We start from the raw sequence: 27176 nt of genomic DNA, 5'->3' as shown, positions 1-27176 counted from the left end.
CACTTAATTTCAATATTTAAGACTTCCAATACATGGGGTATAACTTATAAAGGCTGTTGCTAAGTAAGAATAAAGTATATACATGTATGCACATATTGTGCAGAATGGCTGTGTCAAAGATTGGAATCAATGCGGCAATACAGTCCACAATTAAACATACGTCTATGATTCCCCAACAGGTTGTGGAGGTAATGTGAACAATTATGAGAGCCTGGAGGAGTGTCGGGCACTGACCCTGATTGGGGCGTGCTGTTTCCGTAGTTACTCCATCCGGACAGAGGATGTTCTCATCAGCTCACAACAGGAAGTCTTCGGCTGCAAGGTAATTAAAACTAAATCACCTCATGACCACTTTCTGTAGCATGTATTTTATTTTTATTTTTTCTTTGGCATATTATTTAGTCATTTTCAAGCCAGGTTAAGATGTTGAATAGAAACAGTTTCAAAAGTGTATGTCTGATAGTCTTTTGCCTGTCAGCCAAATGGTTTAAAGTGGTTCCCTGATCATGGTAATATTTTGCCATCAAATAATAGACAAAAGAACATGTAGTGGTTTCAACCCAGACCCATATCAACTTGGAGCTCTATTCACCATTCACCATGGAGCTAATAGTTAACCACAAGTAAGTTATGAACTGTTCTATTTGTGACACTGTTCATACATCACTTCCAGGAGATAAGCCTATCCGAGTGTCAGATGACACACAGACAGCTGGTTGGAGACAAGAGGATTGAGGTGATCTCGTTCTTTCCAAACATCACATGCCAGACGGCCGGGTGTGGGCAGCGAGTGAGTGCTGAGTGTCGGATAGATGACCGCACATACAAGGTCGGGGAACGTGCGATACTTGGCTGTCAGGAGTGCACTTGTGAGCGGTCAGGGCAGTTTGTTTGCAGGTAAGAACCCGACAATCACAAGGTCAATACCTAATAGTAGAATTTATCTTTCTTAATTTATGTTAGACAGTGTTTAATAATTCATAGCATCTTGTCCATTTAGCCACTTAGGTGTCCTTTTTTGACTGATTGATCGAGTTTAAATGATTTTTCAGAGAGCCTCTTTTTTCTTTGCAATTATTTTTTCCTTAAAGGCTGTCATTTTATGCACATAATTTCTACAGACAAGTAGTATCTGTAGAAGGACATGCATTAAATTTTATTTAATTGGTGAGCGTTACTGGATTTGTAATTCATTAATTAATGAACGCAATGATTGCAGTCAATTCAGTGAGGTAACCGTTTCTTTTTCCAGCTGTGTACAGCGTGCAGTACGGAAGGAGATTCGATCGATGTCAGCTACAGAATTGGCACAGTTTCAAGCCGCGATCCAGGAGCTTCGTCTTGTTGGCCCTGACAACCCCTGGGACGAATTCCGTGATCTCTATATGCGGCACACCATGCACTCGAATGGTGGGCCTTACTTCCTGCCCTGGCACCGTCTGTTCCTACGAAAACTTGAACAGAAGCTACAGCAGATTGATTGCAGTATTACTCTCCCATATTTTGACTTCTCGACAGATGTGGGTAGTTTTGAAGAAGCAATTATTTGGCAACCAAATTACTTTGGAGGGAATGGTGTTATAGACAGCTGCGTTCCAGATCATCAGTTTGGGTTGCCCGGTTCATGGAGACCTTGCATCAAGAGAAACTTCAACACAAAGGTCAAGTTACCATCTTTACTAGAGCTATCACTAGCTCTTGCCAGTGAGGATTACACTGAGATGAGCATGTGTCTGGAGTCATACGTCTCGTACATTCACACATACATTGGAGGGGACATGTCGACAAGAGCCGCTCCTTACGATCCCATCTTCTACTCCATCCATGCATACATTGATATGCTGTACTGGCAGTGGCAGCAAAAGCCAGGAAACAAGTTCAAGTACCCTCCAGCATTTGGGAACATTCCCATGGTGCCCTTCAACGTGCCACCCAGTGCCATCTTTGACCTGGAAAACGACCTTTGTGTCACCTACCTCTGGCCGGGACAAGGTGGGTATAGTTTACCGGGTGCCTGTTCCACAGACATTTTGAAATTTAAATGACTTCAATTTAAAATATTTTATTTTTCCAATAAATAGCCATATTACTGTAGTCACTCAAAAGTTAATGAACATATTTTGTGTCAGTTGGCATCTTCTTTCTCTCTTTCTTGCCTTGTTTCTAATTAAAAAGTCTATTCCATCCAGTATGAAGTTGAATTGGCAATAAAAAAATGTCTGTTATGACAAATCAAAATGTTGAATTGTAAGATTTAGTTTTCAGCAATGATGTTAGGCAATTGTTACTTTTTAATGTTATCAAAATTCCTGACATTTTGTCCTCAACATATTTATCTCAGGTTCCCAGTGCAACTACACGAGTGACAGTGATGATGGGGACCGTGACAGAGGGGACGTTATTCCTGAGGGGGCCACAGACTTCACTGGAGGATTTAACTCCCTTGGTTACGATGCCAAGGGATATGACCGCAGAGAGTTTAATAAATATGGATACAAGAAAAATGGTAACTTATTTCCTTTTATATTCTGTATAAACATGTAGCTTATGTTCTTTTTCAGAAAATTATACTCGATGACAGGTCGTAGTGTAAGTGTTGTGACCAAATATTAATAATCAATGCCATTTTTTTTTAAATGTTACTGGTGGCCAAGAATATCTACATTTCATGCCCTTGTGCCAAATTATTGTAACTTGGTTTGTTTGAATCTAGCTGAACATTTTAAATCCTGCATTGTAATTTGCAAACTTTCCCACTCACGAATTGGTATTGATAATAAAGTATACTTTTTATTTATTTTTTATTCTATGTGTCAATTTTTACGTACTATATTTTATTCATGTATTAATCATCTGCTTCCCTTGCAGGATACAATCGTGATGGATATGATGTTGACGGTTATGACACTGATGGTTACAGCCGGTTTGGTTATGATCGTGATGGTTACAGTCGCTATGGTTACGACATAGAGGGTTGGAATAAGGATAACATGCAGGATTTGTCGGGAAGATATGACGCGTACGGTTACGATGTTGAATGCCTTGATATAAGAGGTAGAGTTGAATTGAATAAAATCAATGCTATAATGCATTGAATTTTAAATATAGAGTCATTCTTAAAAAAAAAAAATGGTTTTACCATCAAATTTCTTACGTTCCCGGCAAGGGAAAAAATCCATTCAATTTTGATCCATCTCCATCCCCCGAATATTCTTACAACATACAGTCGAAACTCGATGGCTCGATATTCTAGGGACCGGCAAAAGTTTTTCGAGCCTCGAGAATATCGAGCCAAGCAGGATTGCTTACAGAATGTTATTTTTTCATTTGTTACATAAAGTCTTATTTACCTCGTTTGTTATTGGCTACGCAAGAGAAGGAAGAGTATTTATTGGGCATATTTACGCACCCTAAATTTCGTAATATGACTTATTCGATTATTAGAAAATATCATTTTATTTTTTTATTTATAATAAAAATACAGTTATGCGAAATAAGCAATTGGAAACAGTGGGTAACACAAACATAGCTCAAAATGCATAGTAATTTAGGGATGGATAACAATTAGAGACAGAACTTAAAGTGATGGCATGTTTATTCAAACTGTTAAACCATTTAAATTTGATAATAATTATAATATCAGTCAAGCAATTTTAATCGATTAGCGCCTTCTGCTAAATGAAGCCAATCAAACAAATCAAGGTGTGAGATTCTTAACTGAACCCGCGAAAATGACATAAGTAAATAAAAATCGGTCTTTTTGATTTGGTTCGAGCCAACGAGGATATCGAGCCATGAGATATCGAGCCAACGAGTTTCGACTGTATATATATATATATACTTTATACAGCGCTTTCAGACTAGTTTAGATAAAATGCTAAAAAAGTAGAATACTGAAAAAAATGCACACACAGGAGCATTTTATGACAATCTGAAAATCCCCCTGGTTGAGAACAAAATCGTCTGGTTTCCTGGGCCAAATCCCATTGGAAGCCTTCGAGAAATATCGTTTGGCATGTACGAAAAGTGATGAATTAAAATAAACAATTTAGATAGGCAATACTTTTATATTGATTTAGTAAAAACAAGCTCAAATAACAATACAAATCTGAAATAGAAATTGAATTAACATAATATAGACGTTAGAAATGTGTAAAACAGAATTCAAATAAAAATTGTGCTTGATAATAATTCCTGAATTAAAATTGATAACGCAAAAAAAGTGTGTTTAGTCTTTTTATCTGGCAGTACTAATTAACCAAGCCTGGATTATTTTGCAGGCTACACTAGGGCTGGTTATGACAGGTATGGGTTTAACAGTCTAGGGTATGACAGAGAGAGATGTAATATATTCTACAAGGGCCCGTTCGCCCCACTCCAGTCTCGGCAGATATGGGACATCCTGCTACGCCAACCCAAAGCCTTCCTGATGAGCCTGTCCCGCACTTGCCCCGGGCTCGAGCCTCTCCCCGTCAACTGGCTACAACAGTACTGGATCACTGATATCAAGGACGTCTCTGGTAAAAGGAAAAATAAGAATTAATTTAATAGCCCTTGTAATAACATAGATTGCTTTTATTTTACGAGGTTTGTTCTTGGTGATTTTTGGTTTGGGCCAATTTTACAAGGTTTTTAACTTCTTGATGCCATTATTTAATCAACTAGCTAGGTTTTACATTCGAGACGTAATTGATTCACAGAAAATCACTAAAACTAAACCTAAACGAATGTTCAACAATCTCTATTACCTAAAGCTAAAATATTGGCTATAACTTGGTTTAAGATATTTACGAATGGAGTCATATTAGCAAAAGACACAAGTTAAAAATGTTCACAGACAGTAGTCATGTTAGCAACAGACACTTGTTAAAAATGTTCACAGACAGTAGTCATGTTAGCAATAGAAACACATGTTAAAAATGTTCACAGACAGTAGGCATGTTAGCAATAGAAACACATGTTAAAAATGTTCACAGACAGTAGTCATGTAAGCAATAGACACACATGTTAAAAATGTTCACAGACAGTAGGCATGTTAGCAATAGACACACATGTTAAAAATGTTCACAGACAGTAGGCATGTTAGCAATAGACACACATGTTAAAAATGTTCACAGACAGTAGTCATGTAAGCAATAGAAACACATGTTAAAAATGTTCAGAGACAGTAGGCATGTTAGCAATAGAAACACATGTTAAAAATGTTCACAGGCAGTAGGCATGTTAGCAATAGAAACACATGTTAAAAATGTTCACAGACAGTAGGCATGTTAGCAATAGAAACACATGTTAAAAATGTTCACAGACAGTAGTCATGTTAGCAATAGAAACACATGTTAAAAATGTTCACAGGCAGTAGGCATGTTAGCAATAGATACACATGTTAAAAATGTTCACAGACAGTAGTCATGTTAGCAATAGTAACACATGTTAAAAATGTTCACAGACAGTAGTCATGTTAGCAACAGACACTTGTTAAAAATGTTCACAGAAAGTAGTCATGTTAGCAATAGAAACACATGTTAAAAATGTTCACAGACAGTAGGCATGTTAGCAATAGACACTTGTTAAAAATGTTCACAGACAGTAGTCATGTAAGCAATAGACACACATGTTAAAAATGTTCACAGACAGTAGGCATGTTAGCAATAGACACACATGTTAAAAATGTTCACAGACAGTAGTCATGTAAGCAATAGACACATGTTAAAAATGTTCACAGACAGTAGGCATGTTAGCAATAGACACTTGTTAAAAATGTTCACAGACAGTAGTCATGTTAGCAATAGACACACATGTTAAAAATGTTCACAGACAGTAGTCATGTAAGCAATAGACACATGTTAAAAATGTTCACAGACAGTAGTCATGTAAGCAATAGACACATGTTAAAAATGTTCACAGACAGTAGGCATGTTAGCAATAGAAACACATGTTAAAAATGTTCACAGACAGTAGTCATGTAAGCAATAGACACATGTTAAAAATGTTCACAGACAGTAGGCATGTTAGCATTAGAAACACATGTTAAAAATGTTCACAGACAGTAGTCATGTAAGCAATAGACACATGTTAAAAATGTTCACAGACAGTAGTCATGTTAGCAATAGACACACATGTTAAAAATGTTCACAGACAGTAGGCATGTTAGCAATAGACACACATGTTAAAAATGTTCAAAGACAGTAGGCATGTTAGCAATAGACACACATGTTAAAAATGTTCACAGACAGTAGGCATGTTAGCAATAGACACACATGTTAAAAATGTTCACAGACAGTAGTCATGTAAGCAATAGAAACACATGTTAAAAATGTTCAGAGACAGTAGGCATGTTAGCAATAGAAACACATGTTAAAAATGTTCACAGGCAGTAGGCATGTTAGCAATAGAAACACATGTTAAAAATGTTCACAGACAGTAGGCATGTTAGCAATAGAAACACATGTTAAAAATGTTCACAGACAGTAGTCATGTTAGCAATAGAAACACATGTTAAAAATGTTCACAGACAGTAGGCATGTTAGCAATAGAAACACATGTTAAAAATGTTCACAGACAGTAGTCATGTTAGCGATAGACACACATGTTAAAAATGTTCACAGACAGTAGGCATGTTAGCAATAGAAACACATGTTAAAAATGTTCACAGACAGTAGTCATGTTAGAAATGTTCACAGACAGTAGGCATGTTAGCAATAGACACACATGTTAAAAATGTTCACAGACAGTAGGCATGTTAGCAATAGACACACATGTTAAAAATGTTCACAGACAGTAGTCATGTAAGCAATAGAAACACATGTTAAAAATGTTCAGAGACAGTAGGCATGTTAGCAATAGAAACACATGTTAAAAATGTTCACAGGCAGTAGGCATGTTAGCAATAGAAACACATGTTAAAAATGTTCACAGACAGTAGGCATGTTAGCAATAGAAACACATGTTAAAAATGTTCACAGACAGTAGGCATGTTAGCAATAGAAACACATGTTAAAAATGTTCACAGACAGTAGTCATGTTAGCAATAGAAACACATGTTAAAAATGTTCACAGGCAGTAGGCATGTTAGCAATAGATACACATGTTAAAAATGTTCACAGACAGTAGTCATGTTAGCAATAGAAACACGTGTTAAAAATGTTCACAGACAGTAGGCATGTTAAAAATAGAAACACGTGTTAAAAATGTTCACAGGCAGTAGTCATGTTAGCAATAGAAACACATGTTAAAAATGTTCACAGGCAGTAGGCATGTTAGCAATAGACACACATGTTAAAAATGTTCACAGACAGTAGGCATGTTAGCAATAGACACACATGTTAAAAATGTTCACAGACAGTAGGCATGTTAGCAATAGAAACACATGTTAAAAATGTTCACAGACAGTAGTCATGTTAGCAATAGAAACACATGTTAAAAATGTTCACAGGCAGTAGGCATGTTAGCAATAGACACACATGTTAAAAATGTTCACAGACAGTAGTCATGTAAGCAATAGACACATGTTAAAAATGTTCACAGACAGTAGGCATGTTAGCAATAGAAACACATGTTAAAAATGTTCACAGACAGTAGTCATGTTAGCAATAGAAACACATGTTAAAAATGTTCACAGACAGTAGTCATGTTAGCAATAGAAACACATGTTAAAAATGTTCACAGACAGTAGTCATGTTAGCAATAGACACATGTTAAAAATGTCCACGGACAGAAGTCATGTTTGCAATGGACATACATTCTAAAAATGTCTCTTCTCTCTGGATACACAATTCTTTATTTATGCACCTTGATTAACAGAGTAAAAGAAATTATCATAATCATCCATATGAGGTTCTTTTATCAACTGTTTTCTTTTAAACAGCAAATTCATTTCAAAAAACATTACATTGGACGACCTGTAAATAATTCTATGTTTTGCAGATATGGTGACAGAAGATCGTAGCTCCAGTCATGTCAAGAATTCTGCCAGGTTCTGTTTTGACATTGATGACTTTGTCACACCATGTCAGTGTGATGCCGACATAGGTGTGTGCACAGTAAACCCATGTCAGACAGAGACCTGCCCCTCGTACCCTGAAGCCTCGTGTAGACTTGACTTCTGTGGCTCATGCAGTGCTCGCTGGCTCGTCAACGGGAAATATGTGGACTGCTATGAAAAGAGAGGTATACCTTAATGCTGTCTTTAGTAATGCTACATGTAATCTGGTAATGTGTTTATGTTCCAATTTTGGGTTTTGCCTCTAAAATTTACTGAAAATTAACATTTGAAACGCCAATGGCTATAAATAAAACTGTTAAACAATCAGCAAAATGACATCCCACTTTTCATTGATCAGTTGCTGTCTGTGTGTATCGAAGATTTCTTTGTGCAAAGTTTTATGCATACTGTTTGTATTAAGTGACATACAATTCTGTCGGGTTTTTTTAGGTTTCTCTGTGTAAATTGGGGATAAATTCCAGCTGACAGTCAGTTACATGCCATTTGATTTAAATAATATATTTCTTTGACTGTTTTCTTAATGAAGATGAAGTTCACACAATTTAAACGGATTACAGATTTCTGTTTGCCGAACCCATGTGAGAATGGGGGTACATGTCAGCAGTCCATCTGGCCCTCAGAGCCCCAGCTGACTACGTGTCTATGCCCGCCCGGCTTTGACGGTCACTACTGCCAGTATACTGCCCTTGATGTCTGTGAACTGCCCCGCAGTACAGGTGGCCTACTTTAGAATGTTTGTTGTTGATGTTAAGATTTAGATTAGTTTAGTTTAATAAACACCATGAAATTCATACTTAACTAATTGTGATGACGGCAGATGTAAGCCATATATGATACTCAAGCCTCTTTTCTGAACAGTTGAGTCAAGGTCAAGATAGATATTATGAAAGAATACAGAAATTAATCTATGCTAATCTATGCTAAGCTAATTTTATGGTTTTAAGTTGATTTGTTAACATTTCTTTACAAAGATTACATTGTGTGTATTGCTTCAGTTTACAATAAGTTTTGATGAAGATTCCAATGCTAATAGATTTTACCCACTATCAGGGGACTGTTCTAAACAAGAGACCCGCTGGTTCTTTGACCGACAAACCCAGACATGCAAGTCCTTCATATACACGGGTTGCCGTGGCAATGCTAACAACTTCCGATCGAAGGGAGGGTGCGAGGCCCGATGCAGGATTGGGGCTTGTTGTTACCGGTACCCAAAACAAGATGGTGCCCTGATTGGCTATGATCTGGATGGATATGACATGTGAGTTACAATATGCAAAGTTGGTTGATTTTATTTTGAGTAATTTTTTTGTTAAATAGGATTTCTATTAAATAAGGCAGCCTTCCATTTATTCCTTGTGTAAAAATAATGGTATTTTGATAACATGTATGATGTATAAACTCGGTTTTAATTTGACCATCATTTTGTTTCATCTTGCGTTACTGATATTAGGTTAACCCTTAGTATTGGGCAAGTACTGTTGAAAAGCTTTTACTTAAAAATGCACTAAAAAAACGGTTGCTAAATATAAGGTTTTGGGTCAAGCTAGAGAGAAGATTAAATCATACATTTGAACATTTCCAAAGTTGCCTTTCATCTACGTTTTTGCAGGTACGGGTTTGACGTAGATGATCGGAACAGGCGTGGCGATGTGAGGCTTGAGTACACTGGAATCAAAACAGGGACAGGCAGATTTGGGTCTTCCAGATACGACTGGCTTGGTAGCAAACATTCACCTAAACTCTAGATACATTTAGCTTAAATCAGAATTTCTTATGATTGTACCTTATTTAGTTTTGTAGTTTCAATACTTTAGTTTTTCTTGGTACATTTTTACCTTCCTCAACAGAGAATTACACTTTTTGAAGACGAACATGGACTTTTTGTCGAAACTTGTTTCAACTGAACATTTTCCTGAAAAAAAAGATAAATGATTTAAAAGTATTACTGTAAGTCTTTACATATTTGCTCAAACACCACTATAATATATATTTAAAGGAGATTGCGTTGTTTTTCTGTACCAGGATTTGACCGTAATGGCTACGACATAGCAGGTTATGACCGTTGGGGACTAGACAAGGGAGGTTACTCAAGGGACGGGTATAACCTCACGGGGTATGATCAATCTGGGGAATATGACGGCATGGTTGACTATGACAAGAATAACTATGATGCGGAGGGCTACAATAGGTAAATACATGAACTATTTACAAGTTAAGATGGTGTTTTGCAACAGGAACTGTTATACTACTTTTTGCAAATAAGCTAAGCAAAATGTGATCACCATCTATTAAACAAAGCATGGTCTCCATTTGGCACCGAAGAAGTAGTTAACATGTACCTCCTCAATGGCGTCTAGGACAGTCAGTTTCATCTCTTCAAAGAATTTCATTTTTCACCTAGTTATTATTTTGAGTTTATTTAAAAGCCAATTTCTGGATAAATGCAAAGTGTACATGGATTTTTTGGTGGGTAACTGGCCCTTCTCTTCCCATAGTTAATGATTTGTGAAATAATACGCCAAATCCCTTATGGCAGCAGATGGTTTTTCTTTAATGTATGAAATCAATTGAGTGACCACGGTGCTTTTACCAGTAATTCTAAATTTACTTGGTGGTTTTTGGCGATGCAGAAGCCTCGATAAGTGAGCTTTAAATCCTTGAAAACCCAAGTTAATTTGCAGACAGTATTTAAGGCATGATATTCCAATCATTTGTATTAGAGTGACAAATAGTTCTGTTATTTGAGGCCATATTTATACATATATAAAAACATTATAATACGATGATCAGATCTAAGCTTTGTCCAAAGAGTTGGTAATAGAGGTTTTTACTGCACCTTCACTCATTCATTCCTGAGCTGAGCCCTGAGTGGATTTTTTTATGATGGTGACGTATGTTCCAATAGAACGTACCGTAGTTATTTCTTATTTTATTCATCAGTTTATGTATGTATATAATATGTTATATATATATATATATGTTATTTTATATTGTATAAAAAATTGTCTTTCATCATACAGGGCAGGTTATTCATGCTCAGGTTCTGACCGTTCAGGCCTGAATGCCTGGGGCGTGTACACAGAGTACACGTACCGGTGTCGGACAGCGACCTTGGCACAGTGCCAGGGTATAGAGGACGGGCGCACTAGAGTCATCAAGTTCTCCCGCGGGCAGCAGTGTGATGATGTAGCTTGTGAAGAGCAATGTGGCTGCTCATATAATGACAAAACATACAGGTAGGCAAAAAACATGCTTGGTTTCACCAAATATAAATCAAATGTGATATTTTATATTTTACATGTGACTATTATTACACATGATGGGTCTGGACATAATTAATTTATTCATTCAAAGCCTTACGTAAGAAGATCAGGATGCAAATGATGGTGTGTGCATGTCTTTAACAAAAATATATGAGACCCTTAATAATCAATGCTTGTTAATCTAAGTTGTTTTTGGTTTGTTTTCTCTAGGTTTGGGGAGACGTTTATGGGCGGTTGCGAGCTTTGTAAATGTACATACTCAGGTAAGATATTCTCCAGATATACTTGTATGTTTGTGAGTTTGATGACCATGAAAGCGGTTCATAAAATTACATCTTTCTGTATAAGATAAAAGAAAATATATATTTTCTTCAGCTTTGAAGATGTGGATGGCAGTGGAGTCAATTTCTTTATTATTCAATCTTAAAGCGGCCATGTTAAAAATGTAAACAATTTTTGGTATGAAACATGTCCACTATGAGAAAATGCACATATATACCAAGTTTGATTACCGTATTCTGGCTAAGCTTATTAGTAAAACTGACTTGGAAAAATGATGACGTTAACAAAACAAAAGAATCTTGATTTTTTTTCTATGACTAGAACAAATATTTGCCATGTATCCATAAATTCATAACACTTAATATTGATAGGTGCAGTGGAATGCTCTTGTAGTGTTATAAACCGCAGAAAAGAGATACGGGACATGAGCAAAGAAGAGCTGAAGATGTACCAACACACCATCAGAGAACTGAACAAGATGGAATTACCCTCCAAGTGGTATACGTTCAGCCAGATGTATGCTGACTACAAAGCCCAGGCAGTAGGAAACTCTGCCTCACTTCTCTGGAACCGATTCTTCTTACGAGAGGTTGAGAGGAGGCTACAGGAGAATGGTGAATGTTCCATCAGAATACCGTATTATGATTGGACAGTGAATGCTGGAGATCAACAGAGGGCTCGGGTTTGGTCGGCAGAGATATTTGGCGGGAATGGACAAGGCATTAATGACTGTGTGCAGTACCATCCGTTCAAGGACTATTACCCACCTAGCTGGGTGCCCTGTCTGAGGAGGAAGTTTAACACCGATCAGCCTCTACCAGATACCATAGACATACAGAACGCTCTTAATGAGCCAGATTATGACAAGTTTAGGCTTAATATGGAACTGTTTCTGGCAATGTTTAAATCCTGGGTTGGCGGGCACATGGATTCAGACAGAAGCCCTTATGATCCATTGTACTTGTCAGTGGCTGCTTTCATTGACAGATTATTCTGGGACTGGCAAAATAAACATGAAGGTGCGTTCCTTAACTACCCACAAAAGCTGAGGTATATTCCCATGATGCCCTTCAGAGTAACTCCAGATGATGTTATGGACAGTAAGAAACAGCTGTGTGTCACATACTTCCCATTGTCTGAGGGTGGTGCCTGTGAAATTACCCAGCCAAACCTTGGGTACAACTCTATGGGGTATGACAGGCATGGGTTTGATCGTGAAGGATACGATATTGAGGGCTATAATGTGTACGGAGTGAACAGAAATGGTGATCAGGACTCTAGGGGTATTTATAATGTGTATGGATTTGACAGGCAAGGTTACAGGAGAAATGGTTATGACTCAATGGGTCTTGATAAGTTTGGGTTTTCTGAAGATGACTACAACATTGATGGCTATGATTCCAATGGCTATGACAAATTTGGCTATGATAGATATGGATTTGATCGCTCTGGTGTGACTCCCTTTGGTTTTCACAGAAATGGGACACTTCTTGCATATAAACCACCGACAACTTTTGATAGCTATGGCTTCAATAGGTATGGCCTTGACCGATATGGACAGAATCGTTCGAGGTATGACATTTATGGATTTAATACAAGAGGCTATGATGGAAACAACTGTAATCGCTACTTCCTGGGGCCGATGTTGATCCTGATCAAGCGTTGGGCCGAACTGGAAGTGGATAACGTGGATGATAAAACTATCCGTATAATCACAAGGATCTGTCCTGCACTCCAGAATCTGCCCGAATGGAGGTAAGTCTAAGATTTTCATGATTTCATAAACAATCTCAAAGTAAATCACCATATAAAGCCATTTTCCATGAACTAATCAGTTAAAATTTGCTAAGAAATAAAAATTATTTGTGTTTAGCGAATTCCACATGTATATGCATAGAAAATAAACATATAATGAAAACGGCTTTGCCTTACTGAAAGTAAACCAAGGGTTTGGAGTTTAGATATAGTGAAAACAAACCTCTTATATGTCTTGCAGACTTCTACTCTAATGCATATTGTTTGAACTAAAGTTTTAAGGAAGGAGACCAATTATCACACAGTTAAAGCTCCTTAACATTTGTTTTCTTCCAGGTACACTGTTAACTGGTTGCGGCGTGACTCCCAGCTTCCCCTGATTGAGGGGATTGTGGGACGGGCCCAGGAGCGGGCACAGGGCAAGGTACCGGCCATGAGGGAAACCAGTGTGACCAGTGAAGGGCTCTGGCTGCCTCTTGCACCTGACAGGAGGTGGGTGGATAAGGGAGATTATAAATCAGTTAAAATTGCAAGATTTACTTTAAACAATGTTTGCTTGAAGCCCAATAGAAATGTAAAGATTTATTTCCGATGCTCATGTTTAAATATTTATCACTGTGTGTTTTGATTTCTCAATAAAGCAACAATTTTTTTATTTTTTTTGTGGATGTGATGCCACCATGATGAAGTGTTTAATTAACAGTAAATATATTACGTTATTGCACTTATACTGTTTTAGCCTGTGTTTTGTGACATACTACTACACTGAGTGTCCATTCGGCGTGGCCCCATTGGAATGTAGTGAGAAGCTCTGTCAGGACCGCAGGTGTCCAGGTATGGAATATACACTTAAAGTTAAGACTATTTATGACACCATTACATTTTCAAATAGTCAAAAGTAGGGTACCAGGAATATTTTATCACAGATTTTTAATGAAATGCTTGTTACTTCCAAACATAATTTTTTTCTTAAATGTATGTATTTACTGAGGCAAAACTATCATAATATATTAAATGGAAACATTGAGCTTAAAAGGTTTAACACTGGGTGAAGTATAAATTCCATATCCAGGTTTTTTCAAATGTTTTATCTTATACAGTATAGACCTATATTGACTATCATTCCCATCTCAGGGTTCCCCGATGCAGTGTGTCGCGTGAACCGATGTGGCGGATGTAAGCATGAGTGGTACAATGGGCTCACGGGAAATCTGGTCCCATGTACAGGGTGTGTGGATCGTGCGGGTGTGGAGCGGCTCCAGGGAACAAGCTGGGCCTCCTCAGACTGTGAGACTTGCTCGTGCCAGGTATACAGTCATGAAGCTAGGACATGTGCTTATCTAAGGCTTATCATTGTAGAAAACTAATCTTTCTTTTGTACTACCGGTATATTATATGGAATAAGTATCTAGAGATGAGTGTTAAAGTAGTGTGTAATTCGTAAAAAAACTCACATTAGCTGGTGACTTTTTGGGTAAGCAAATTAACAAAAACATATTAATACTGACTTTTTTTTTAAATGATAGACATCAATAAAAGAGTGACTAAAATGGTTACCTTAATTGAAACTGGAAGTGTATGAAACTGTTGGACATTCAATTTTGCCTTACTGAAATTGTTGAGACACACAAATTGTTCATGATTGATGTTTACCTTTCAGGAAGGGCTCGTAACATGTGTGGAGACGAGCTGTCCTCCTGTCACCTGTAGCCACCCGGTCAAAATACCCGGCAGATGCTGTCTCCAGTGCAATGGTAGGCCTGCTTTCTACTGTCTGTAATGTTCCAGTTTATGTTCTTGTGTTAGAAGAGGTCAAGTAAAACACTCCAAGAAACCTACCATTTACAAAATGTAGTTCAAAATTTATTCATTTGTCAACAATTGTGAAGAAAGTTATTTTAATTTATTCTAAGTCACTCTTGTTGGCACTATGTTGCATGAGTATGGTCTTGAGAAGTGGAAGAAATATGAGTGCTCAGAGAAAAATACTTGTTCGGCTTGGTGACCACCAACCAAACTCTCAAACTCCAAGGCTGCATACCTGGGACACCATGGTGAGAGGCTAGTGCACTAACCACTACACTATCAATACAACCTACCATATGATCTGGGACATTTGATCAATTCAACCCCTTATATTCTCTCAAACATTAACAAAATTTCAGCAGTAAAGAATGTTAAGAATGCATAGTATTTCAGGTTTGCACCCTGAATTAGTATTTTAATAATTTTGCTACTAATATTGTTATCTATTATTACTATTTCAGACTGTGAATATGATGGAATCCTTGTGCGAGATGCTCAGACATTCACCCCGAATGAAGCTATGTGTAACCGATGCACGTGCAGTGAGGGGTCAGTGACCTGTGCGCACGTGGACTGTCCCAACCTGGGCACATGCTCCTCCCAGACGACCCTGGAGGGGGAGTGCTGCCCGACATGCCTCGACTGCGGGGATCGACAAAATGGAGACTCCTGGCGAGAAACTGCATGTCAGCAGTGCACATGTGTGGTATGTTTAATTTGTGTTTTTAATCAAAAAATATAATTAATTGTCATTCATTATTTGCTATCCAAGCCATAGGTTTATCATTAAATAAAGCTTAGTGTTTTCACATACATGTATTCTAGGATCAAATTTACTGCAATGCCACATTTTCTGACATGCTGTTACATTGACAAAATATTTGACAGGATTTGCCTGGTGATTTGACACAGGCTGTAACATATTAAATTTAAATTTGTTGACTTTTCTACCATTGTCAGTTTGGAAGTGTGGAATGTGAACGTATCCAGTGTATCCCGCCCGACTGCAGCCATCCACGCGTCCCGCCGGGAGAGTGCTGTGCCACATGTGATGGTATGCAGATAAAACAATCTCCTGTTACTTGCATATTGTAATATTGGAGAATACTAATTAAAAACTTTTCATTTATAAACGCAAGAAGATTGAATTTTTTTTTTTCCAGGAGTATTATTTCAAAATGATACATTAAACACTAGCCTAATTCATCAAGATAACTGAAGTTTATTTAGTTTCCAAATAGTGTCAGAGTCATTATTGTTGATTGTTACATTGAATAAGACCAAGACTTTAGAAATGCATTCATTTTATTTTACAACAGATTGTAGGGTAGATGGCCGTGACTTAATGGAGGATCAATCCTACATGCAGGACCAATGTACTCAGTGCCTGTGTAGGGACGGAAATGTACGGTGTGACCCGACCCCCTGCCCGCGCTCCACATGTCTTAACCCCATCACACCCCCAGGGGAATGCTGCCCCAGATGTGATAATGGTTAGTGCTGGTAAAAGTGTAGTACTGGGGAAATGGTGTAAACAGTACATGTACTAGTTAAAACCTGGGAAGTTTTATCCCGTGTATCGGTGCTTTATACTGAGCACGTTTAAGAACAAAGCGGTTTCTTTTCAAAAAGCTAGGGTATCCCACCTGACTCTCTTGTATCTTAGTCTGATACCATCCAGTCTTTTTATATCTGGATTTGACAGGGAATTGCAGTCACTTCCATCTTGTGGCATTTAAACACAATTTAAATTGTGATGGCATCATGGCAGGGCCAAGCCATTATTCAGCCAATATGGGTAGGCAGACCTTGATAAACTCAATTAAACTAACAAGTATTGGCATTTTATTCTCTGTGCTTTGGTATCTTACGTGCTTGGATGCTGAAAATGGTGAAACTCCATGATGAAACATGAAATATTGTTTAATCATAGATCGGAATGTGTGCATGTTACTAATTTTAATAGCAATTTTACTGTGTTTTAAAAGCCACCTGTATTATATATTCTGATTCAGCATGCCAGTACCTGGGTAGGGTATACCAGCACAGTCAGTCATTCGAGTCTCCAGAGGATCGATGTATGACTTGCACGTGCGACAATACAGTGGTGCGCTGTGTGCCAGTCGCGTGTCTGCGGATGGACCTGCCCTGTCAACGTCCTATTACCCTCCCTGGCCAGTGCTGCCCCACACAGTGCCCCAGTAAGCAAGCCTCATTTAAAAAAACACCATATTATTAAGGTTTTAAATTCTTAAAGGGACTCATGGTTTGTAAAATGCACTTCATTTATTACGAATAAAGTGTGTCAAATCATTAGGGGTGTTAAAACTAAGATACTGACAGCTGAAACCCTGCAGCAAATGTTCATATTTGCTCAAATATCGTTTTTCAAGACCACAATTTTCAAATGCGTTACTCACAGCTTTCAGTGATTCATTGTTGCCTGATTGGTTGATTGACTTATCGGGATGTTATCAATGTATTGTAAAAAGGTCAAAATATCTTTTGCTGTTGTATTTAAGTCCTTGTAACCTAGTGGTTATGGCGTTGGTTTTCTATTTATTCTTGGCATGGGTTCGCACCCCACTAAAACCAAAATATTTTTTTGTACTAAGTTGTATTTTTTCTGCAATTTCAATATCATACAGTAAAATAATAATAAAATAAGTGTTTTTGAATGAATTATTCTGAAAGCTAACTTTTGGACCAAAAATATGAGCAAGTGCCTTTAAATTACTGTTTTTAAAGTTAAATATTTTACATTTGTCGATGGGTCAAAAACAGCTTTGGATAATAACTACTAGTATTCATGCTTTTAAAGTTTTAAATAAAACAGTTTGTTTGCCTAATTGATTTGCTGGAAATGTATGATACAGGTATTTGACTTTTCGCCACAGTTAATCAGGTCAGTGATGTGCCTTGAAATGTTTATTGCTGTAGTTTTGTACTGGTCACCTTGAGTGTTCCTGTCCTGGGTTTGATTATCAGAGTGTTTTCTCATTGACTCTGAAGAAGAATCAAAACATGTTTTACTTATAATCATAATAAATCCAAAACTTTTAATTCTGTATGTGTTTTAAGCATTAGTATCAGCATACATGTATAAGTATCATCGTAATAAAATTATGTAAGCGGTAAAACGTGTGTTTCTTGCAGCGTGTTTTGCTGAGGGTCGAGAATATGAGACTGGGGAGAGGTGGACATCATTGCTGGACCCGTGTGAGACGTGCTTGTGTGACGAGGGGGTCCCCTCCTGCACCCGCCAGGATCGTTGCCCTAGGGAGTGTCAGCACGGAATCACAATGCCTGGACAGTGCTGCTCTGACTGTACTGGTGAGGGAAATGTGATGTTATTTAACTATACTAAGGGGTTACTTCTTGACATAGATGTTATGATCTACCTACTCAAGCAGGTACTCTGTTAAGGTATTTTTTAAAAGACACATAGATTTGACTTTGCTTTAAGTTAGGAATGAACTGTGTGGTAATATTTCCCTTGTTACAATAAAACTGATAAAAATAAAAGTAATTCATATTCTCTTTTACTTTCAGACTGTATATATCTGGGGTTGAGTGTGCGGGATGGTCAGACATTTGTTCGCCCTGGGGACAACTGCCAGCAGTGCATGTGTAATGGGGGAGAGGTCATTATCTATAAATAATATTACTTTAATTGGCATGATTTTTATGAGAACTAACAGATTTACTGCATAAGAAAGTTTACAATTAACCCAAACACTATGACTACAAGAAGCTACCACTAAATAGTACTTGGTTTAAATATATTCATGAAAATTTCATATTTCTTTCAATAAAGAATTTGAAAATACATAAAGCATTCACAGTAACAGCTATATCTGTTTGAAAACTATCATTAGTTTGCTTTCAATTTCAAAGAAAACAAGTCAACTCTTTCACAAATATGAAACCTTATAGGTGACATGTCGTTCCTTGGGGCCATGTCCCCGTCTGCCGTGCAGAGTAACAGAGACCCCTCCTGGAGCCTGTTGTGCACAGTGTGTTAGTAAGTAACATTTTCTCTTGTTTATCAGTTGCATGTTGGTATCAGATTCATAAGTTGCAGCTTTAAATAAGATACAGCGTTACAGAAACCAGCCCCAAAACCTGTTTATTAACTCACTGATATAGGGAATAACTAAGTTAGTACATTGTATACAAGTTATTAATAAGGCTCTAGTATCCTTTTCAATTTGCTGATAATTACTTTTATGATTTTTAGCCTGCAGTTACGAGGGACGTGGCTATCGCCATGGTGATGTTGTGTTCTCTGATGACTGTTCCACCTGTACATGCATGGACGGTGAGTTTTCATATTCAAAAAATTATGAGTATTGTTTCTGGGTGACCCCTATTTTGAAGGTTAAAGGTCAAGGTTATTGACAAATATTTGAGGGAAACCTCAAAAGGTTCTACAAAAGTTGTGTGTAGTTGGCATTATTTTCAAATGTTTGTTGTTTTAAGTTTCTTCCTTATAATATATAATTCAGTTCTTCACTGTTGTTGTTTTTTATAATTTTGATATGAATGTTTATTTTATGTCCGACATTCTAAGTCTCAATTCTTGATTTACGTTTTAAGGTTAGGAACTTCGGAAATATATTACCAAATGAACTTACCATCTTCCGCTAATGAGTTATGTAACACAGAAGAACTTTTAGCTTAGTCACTTATTAAAAATATATTTTCAAAAAAATTGAATGTAAATGTGTTACATATTATTTTAAATGGTTGTTTTATGTAAATGATTCATGTAGGTGAAGTTGACTGTGAGCGTGTGCAGTGCCCAGCGGTTTCATGTCGTGCTCCTGTCAGTGTCCCGGGGGAGTGTTGCCCTGTGTGTCGCCAGTGTGACTACCGGGGGCGGAGCTACGAGGATGGAGAGAGGTTCACACCCTTCAGGGAACCATGTCTACAGTGTGTCTGTGAGGTAAATCGATGAAGACATTACAGGGGTGGAGGAAAGGGGGTGGTGCTAAACAGTAATAATTTTTAAATATAAAAATGAATCTAAAATCCATAAAAAAATTTTTTATATAATTTGTTGAAAATAGAGATTATGTGGGGCAAAAAAATTAAACCTTTGCAATGGGGAACAAACTTAACACATTTATAGATGTGGACATTGTTATATGCATAATTCTTGCAGTAAAAGAGTCCTTTATGCTTCAAAATTAACTGAAATATCAGATTCTATGGAGTTTTATCCTTTAATGTTTAAATCATATGTTCTTCACTCGGAATAAAATCAGAGGGGTATTATTTGTTCACTTGCTGTGCCATTGTTAAGGGATGTTTTAATCTTTATATCCTTTCATTAATTGAAGGGCGGTGAGGTGAACTGCACCAGTCGAGAAAATGAGTGCCCCCTGTCACGATGCACACACCCACTCCGATCCTACACTGAGTGCTGCCCCAGCTGCAATGGGTGCACATACCTACGTAAACGCTTCCGTAACGGCCAGAAGTTTGTCCCACCAGGGAATGACAACTGTAAAGTGTGCAGATGCTTTGTAAGTCTGAATTTGTAAATCATTAGTCCCATCACTCAGGCTACAAGATTTCTTGAATTTTGTTCCTTTGTCGACTGAGCAAAAACAGACAAGCATTCTCTGTATCCTTCATAGCCAAGTTGAGCTTATCTGTTTTATAAATAATAAGAGTCAGGATATTGTGATAGCCTTGGTTTCATTGATGTCGGCGTCATTGTGCAAAAACAATAACATTGGCCCTATCTAAAAGGCTGTTCAGGATATTCAGCTCAAACTTGGTACACATGTTGCCAGAGATAGTATGCACAGCTTTATCAAGGCCAGTAACTCTAGTTTTAATAATTGTTGACTTATTCATCTTGTTTGAATGGGAAAAAGCACCAGACAAGTGTTGGCATTCACTCTGAAGCCCTTTTGTCAATGCCTACCTCACCAAGATTGTACTTGCAGGCCGGTTCAGTTGAGTGCAGCACAATGGGTTGCCCGCCGGTAAACTGTGATAATGCCGTGCTGGTAAAGGGCCAGTGTTGTCCAGTGTGCCCAATGGGATGTAACGTGATGGGTATCGAGTACAGGGATGGACAGACATTCAACGACTTCATGGACAGGTGTCAAGTCTGTACTTGCATGGTAGGTACTGCTTGTGTTATGTAATTCAACTTTTCATATTGTTAAATTAAACAGTTTAAGAAAATTTAAAATACACATTTACAAAGTATTACATGATTATTAGGGATGGCAACAAGTAGTAAAATTAATACTCGAGTACTCGGACGATCGTTCGATCGAGTACTCGGGTACTCGATTACTCGGAAATATTGAATATGTGTTCGCAAAGACAAGATTGTGAATACATGTATCGTTAATGACGTATATTGTGCGTTGGTCGTATTATTGGTCATTTTCACCATTAAAGTAAACTTCCATTACGTATTTTAACAAAAAATGATATAAAAAGAAAACAAATGTTGTTTCAGGCTTTTAATTTGTCTTATTCGTTTCATTTTATACAAGTATGCACTGCAGAAATGAATAACAATCAGAATTACAATGAACGAAAATTAATAGCATACATAAAAATAGTGAACAAAATTCAATACGAAGTTCAATTGTTGTTTACTTACACTTATTATTTTTTAAATGATAGTTTTTCGTACTCTGCAATTGTTGTTTATCTCATTAATATTCATAATTCTTGATTTAAAATATCAACCAATCAATTGTGATAATCATTGCAAAAATACTTAAAATAAGTATCGCAACAAATGTCAACTAATTGATTGAGGTCAATTGTGTACACAGCGGGGATTAAAGGGACGGTGAATTGTCCTATTGGCAACTAACCAGATCTGATATTTTTTTCTGTAAATCGTGTATTTGGTGGATTTTATAGATTTTTTTCCGAGTACTCGAGTAGTGATTTGGTACTCGAGTACTCGGACGTTCGATCGAGTACTCGAGTACTCGGGTACTCGTTGCCATCCCTAATGATTATACAAAATATTTAGATGAATATGATGATATATGGTATACACATAATATTTATGATGAATACAAAAATTATGAAACTGATGAAATTAGATAATTTCAGAGGCCTAAAAGCTCTAATGAATTTAAGGTTATTTATGTCATTCATTCCATGTATTGAATTGCAATAAATTATGTCAATAATTTCCCCATCTTCACCATTTAGATGGGGCAAATCCGGTGTATGGCCATGATGTCTTGTTCCCCTGTCACGTGCACCCATCCGGCCAACCGTCCTGGCAACTGTTGTCCATCCTGTACAATGTGCGAGTTGAACAGCGTGCAGTACAGGAACGGCGAGGTGTTCACGAGCCCACACAGCGTCTGTCAGGAGTGCACATGCAGGGTAAGCCAAACAAGAGGTTCTCTCTATGAATTTTGACATCAAGCATTTTAGATAACTTTAAGATAACTGTTTTTGATTGTCTAGGAAACATAATAAAGCAATTGAATAAAGCTTTTCAAACTGCTGGAACAAATTTTGGTCCAATTTTTATCAGAAAAGGAAACAATAAGAAAATATCATTGGTACCTTGAGGACAAAACATGTATATTTTCGTGCAATGTTGAAACAACTGTTTTTTATCGGTCATAAAATAAACCAGCAATTGATTTGATTTGAGAATCAATAAATGCCGTAAAAAGAAAATCCATCATTCAATACATTTACAGGATGGTTCAATCACATGTGAACGTAAGCGTGTTCTGTGTGCAGAAGTGAACTGCCTCGATCCAGTTCTTGACCCGGACACCTGCTGTCCCCGTTGTCAGGCCCAGACCTGCATGTATGCTGGGCGCCAGTACGGGCAGGGGCAGGTGGTGCCCGCCTCCCGGAATGCGTGCGAGGAGTGTAGTTGTGTTGGTGGGATGATTGACTGTGCCCGCAAGGAGTGCCTTCCTGTGACATGTAGAAACCCGGGCCGGGAAGCATGCTGTGAGACCTGCCAGTGTAAGTAGCTGTAAAAACAGTTATTCTTTTAGCATGATGTTGTTAATGTAACTTTATTTATTAACTCTGAGAATATTTCCAGTGACAAGCATTTGTTAACAATTGACAATTTACATGTAGATCTAGTAACATTTTCTTAAAAAACAATGTATATAAGCATAAAAGTGTTTACCCTATTTGGCAAACTAAAAACATGAATAACCCAAAAGTGTCAGGCCATGAGATTAGCACACAGATGTTACCTGGTTGTCTTGTGTTTGAATGTGAATTTGTATTACGGTACATATCAGGTAGTTATAGCTAGTTTGTGGCTATGGTTCAAGTCATAAATCCAGCCAAAAAAACTCTGACAGAATTTATTGACTTAATGTTTGCTTTTACTTATTCACAGTCTGTGAGTACAACTCTATGCGGTTTGAGCTGGGTGAGCTGTTCCCGAGTCCGGCTGATGCGTGCGAGGATTGTGTTTGCCAGGCAGGCTCTGTTGAGTGTCTACGACGAGTGTGTGCCATCCCAAACTGTAGTAACCCCACCTACATGCCCGGGGAGTGCTGCCCAGTCTGCTTAGGTATGATTTTGATACATATTGAGCATCTTAATATTGCATGGGTGACATTTTGCATTTTTAAACACCATTTCATCATCATACCTCATCCTGTCAGGGATTGAACGCTTGGCCATCTAAACACCTTTACTGACCCATAACCATACCTTGCCATGTCTGGGATTGGACGCTTCATCATTTTAATACCTGAAGAAAACTCACTTGTCTGGTTTGGTCACACACACCTGGGCCTGGACTCACACCGGTGACACCCTGGTTAAAAGTGAGTGTGTTGGACACTCATCATTATACCTTGCTCTATTTTCAGATTGCACATACCAGGGTTTGCAGTTTTCTGAGGGAGAAGATTTCTATAATCCCTCGCGACCCTGTGAGCGCTGCAATTGCATGTCGGGAAAAGTGGCCTGTGATGATCGGATGTGTCCATAGGCTAAAAACAATTCATCTGGAATGGTCATGATGCATTCATGCCATGCAGAATTGCAGCTCACTTTAGTAAATATGCACTGGTGGGAAAAATTTAAACTTATTAATTTTTACATGTTTCTTTAAAAAAGAAATCCCACTATAATGTGTTTTGAAATAATTTCTCATGTACATGAAAATATATTAAATATTGATGAAAAAAGACCATGTATTCTTATACCGTGCTCTTTCCATGTTAAAATAAACTATTAGACTTAAAAAGAACTCACATTTGTCAATAATGAATTACAAAATTCATGTATGCTATGTACGTTTTTTGTGTTTTAGATGAGTTTTGCAGATGATGCCTTTATTTTCACTGTTGTTATTATTATAACAAAGCAATGTTATCGAGAGTGAGACGTTTGCATATTAAGGGCCAGTTAACCATCATTACACACACACACATAGAGGAGAATTCATCTATTACTTTTTATCATTAGTGTATGCAGATATACACCTATGTATTTTCTGTATCACTGTATTTGTATGCCCATATGTGTAACCTTGTGAATACTCATTGTCTGCATGTCATGGTATTGCTGTACATTTATCTAAGTTATGTTGTAAATTGTTGTTTGAACATAGATTCTGATTGTTGTTGTTTTTTTCAATGTAGCATAATTCATAAATGTATATATTAAATCATTTCAAATTTGATTGCAAGTTGCATGTAATTTTGGATTTGGTTCTTAACTTAATTAATATACCCTTGTTCTGTACCATATAGAAATAAACAAATAAATATTATTTGTAATAAAATAATTCATTCAATTTCATTATTTTATAAATCATCTGGCCCCAATTTCTCGAAACTTCTTAAGTTTGACAGGCTTAAGTAGCTTATTTCAATTAGATAAAATATATACTGAAATTGAATTTTGATAAATGAAAAATGGTTCATTAGATCATCATAAATATAACTCCTATGCGAAGAATAAAACCTCTTTAAGAAGTTAATATTATGCAAATTATTAAAGAACAAAAATAGTGAGTTTAGCTTAGTCCTGTTATAATGGACTTACGAAGTTTCGAGAAATTGGGGCCTGATCTGGGAGAAGGGTTGTTATTGGTCCCAGATTTGATTCATAAAAGAAATAAAGAAGTATGTTAGAACAGCACAAGTGCCAAAATTGAAATAAATAGTTGATAGACTTCAAAGAGAAGGTATTCCATCCTTCATTAGGATGCCTTGTAGGGTTTCGCTTAAGCAATATGTGCGTTGAAAATTATATGTACAAATAGTATGTGTATTTTATAAACTTTAGGTTTTTCCATTCCAGAGGAGAAAAAAATGACTTTTAATTGAATATATCAATATGCAGTTGCAATTATTGAGTGTTTAATATAACTTTGAGAATTTATCTACTTCTTTTACTTAAAAGAAGATTGATATAATCTTAATCAGCAAACTAATCCTATTCCAATGATAACAATATCACATGGGGTTACCTGGCAACAGACTATATCATTGTAGTCAATGGGACTAGGAAAAGCATAGCTTAATGATGGATAGCGTACCTTTTCTTCCAATACAAGTCGTGTAATGTATGCATGAATTGAACTATGATGGAGTGTGACCAGTAACACTTGATACCTCATACATGTTTGTATTCCATATGTTTTGTACTTTTGTATTTTTGTATTCTATGTATTGTACATTTTAAAATAAACCTGTGGGAAGAATGTTGCATTCGTTGTTACATGCGAGTAACCCGCCACACAAACAGACATACCGACGTACATATTGACAGATGACGGACATACACACCGTCGGTCGGACGCTCTCGTACAGACAGACAGACAAACACTGGCTTGGACAAAAAATGTCGCAACTGTAGACACATGGCCTGAGGCCCAAATACTCAGAAAAGCCATATACAAGTAGGATTGGCAGTCTGAATAATAATCAATTATTCTTTCCGCAAATCGTTACTAGCTTAATGTGAACACAATATTTGTTTCAATGAAAAAGCATCATCAAAAGTTAAAATAAATGCTATCAGATATTAAATCAAATTAGGCCTGGATTTTTAAATATCTTTGAAAGTGTATCTACCAGTTGCGGTTAGGTATTTCTTCATAAAATAACGCAAAATAACTAGATATCAATGTAGTTTGAAAAAAAGTTGCAAACATTTCAAATGTGTAATGCAGTCCCCTTAAAATATATACAAAAATGCCCAGCTAATGGCATTGCATAATAAATATTAATTGACAATTAGACGTTAAATATATATCAAAATGCAGAGTAGGGAAAATAATTCCGGGCCTTTGAATTGACACAGTTGGTTGAGCATCTGACTTGCAAGTGTGTGTGGGGGTGGGGGTGGGGGAGTGGCTTTTCACAGTGTGTGTTATGCACCAGTCAATTGTAACCACGCCCCCTCCCCCGGGAAATAGGCCTTGTTTTTACCTCCCAGATGGCCCCACAGTCCCGGGTGAATGCGGTGGTTTTGTCCGTCTTCGCGCCAAAAATAGCGTGGAATGGGCCTTACCTAGGGTCGCTTGGGTGCGAGGGCATTTGGCGGGGGATTTATCAGCAGTTCATTCCCGGGCTGGGCTAGTCCCCGCTATTCCAAGGACCTGGGTGGGGGCGTGTATAACTGACTGGTGCATTAGGGACTGAGAGTTGGCCGGATGAGTCACATTGGTTATAAATTGTGCAAGGGTTGGGAATTCTTGGACGAATTCTAGCACGCGGGAGTTTATGGCACGGTGGTGATTCGCACACCTCAGAGAGAATGTGAGCAATCCAGAGAAGGTTTAATAGCTCATCTGATGGAGCATCTGAGTTGAAAGCAGAGGGGTCCTGGGGTCGTTCATCGGACTGGTCGTAAACTTTTATGAACTGGTAACATAATTGTGTCCAATATGTGAAATGAAAATGAGCTTCAATTAATAACCTATGTTCAACTATTAAGTTTAAGTAAGTCATAGGCATCTTCATTCAAGATCATTCCTGAAGAGTCACTCATAGTTGCATATTAAAAAGTTGTATTGTAATACTTTCAATTTGCACAGATAATTGAAATACCAAAGATGACAAATC

General features: G+C 37.3%; 1 protein-coding gene across 1 annotated transcript in view; it reads left to right on the top strand.

Annotated features, from left to right (window-relative positions):
• Window positions 1-25802, top strand: part of LOC128238671 (uncharacterized) — a 36736-nt gene extending 10934 nt beyond the window's left edge. Inside the window, exons 8-40 of the mRNA XM_052954808.1 lie at window positions 180-322; window positions 674-897; window positions 1253-1992; window positions 2342-2506; window positions 2869-3054; window positions 4281-4520; window positions 7924-8166; window positions 8560-8718; window positions 9053-9260; window positions 9612-9721; window positions 10025-10190; window positions 11023-11238; window positions 11476-11528; window positions 11919-13302; window positions 13639-13794; window positions 14042-14136; window positions 14437-14609; window positions 14963-15056; window positions 15570-15814; window positions 16069-16162; window positions 16428-16601; window positions 17124-17309; window positions 18265-18441; window positions 18661-18752; window positions 19045-19132; window positions 19349-19429; window positions 19884-20056; window positions 20454-20639; window positions 21069-21248; window positions 22312-22491; window positions 22818-23094; window positions 23486-23662; window positions 23967-25802. Of these exons, the coding sequence (XP_052810768.1) occupies window positions 180-322; window positions 674-897; window positions 1253-1992; window positions 2342-2506; window positions 2869-3054; window positions 4281-4520; window positions 7924-8166; window positions 8560-8718; window positions 9053-9260; window positions 9612-9721; window positions 10025-10190; window positions 11023-11238; window positions 11476-11528; window positions 11919-13302; window positions 13639-13794; window positions 14042-14136; window positions 14437-14609; window positions 14963-15056; window positions 15570-15814; window positions 16069-16162; window positions 16428-16601; window positions 17124-17309; window positions 18265-18441; window positions 18661-18752; window positions 19045-19132; window positions 19349-19429; window positions 19884-20056; window positions 20454-20639; window positions 21069-21248; window positions 22312-22491; window positions 22818-23094; window positions 23486-23662; window positions 23967-24088 (7187 nt within the window). The 3' untranslated portion in view covers window positions 24089-25802. The remainder of the gene's footprint in view (window positions 1-179; window positions 323-673; window positions 898-1252; window positions 1993-2341; window positions 2507-2868; window positions 3055-4280; window positions 4521-7923; window positions 8167-8559; window positions 8719-9052; window positions 9261-9611; window positions 9722-10024; window positions 10191-11022; window positions 11239-11475; window positions 11529-11918; window positions 13303-13638; window positions 13795-14041; window positions 14137-14436; window positions 14610-14962; window positions 15057-15569; window positions 15815-16068; window positions 16163-16427; window positions 16602-17123; window positions 17310-18264; window positions 18442-18660; window positions 18753-19044; window positions 19133-19348; window positions 19430-19883; window positions 20057-20453; window positions 20640-21068; window positions 21249-22311; window positions 22492-22817; window positions 23095-23485; window positions 23663-23966) is intronic.
• The last annotated feature ends 1374 nt before the right edge of the window (window positions 25803-27176 follow it).

This window comes from Mya arenaria, chromosome 6 (assembly GCF_026914265.1).
Source record: "Mya arenaria isolate MELC-2E11 chromosome 6, ASM2691426v1".
Classification (NCBI taxonomy): domain Eukaryota; kingdom Metazoa; phylum Mollusca; class Bivalvia; order Myida; family Myidae; genus Mya; species Mya arenaria.
Note: the sequence above shows the minus strand (reverse complement) of the source record. Positions and strands in the feature narration are given on the sequence as shown.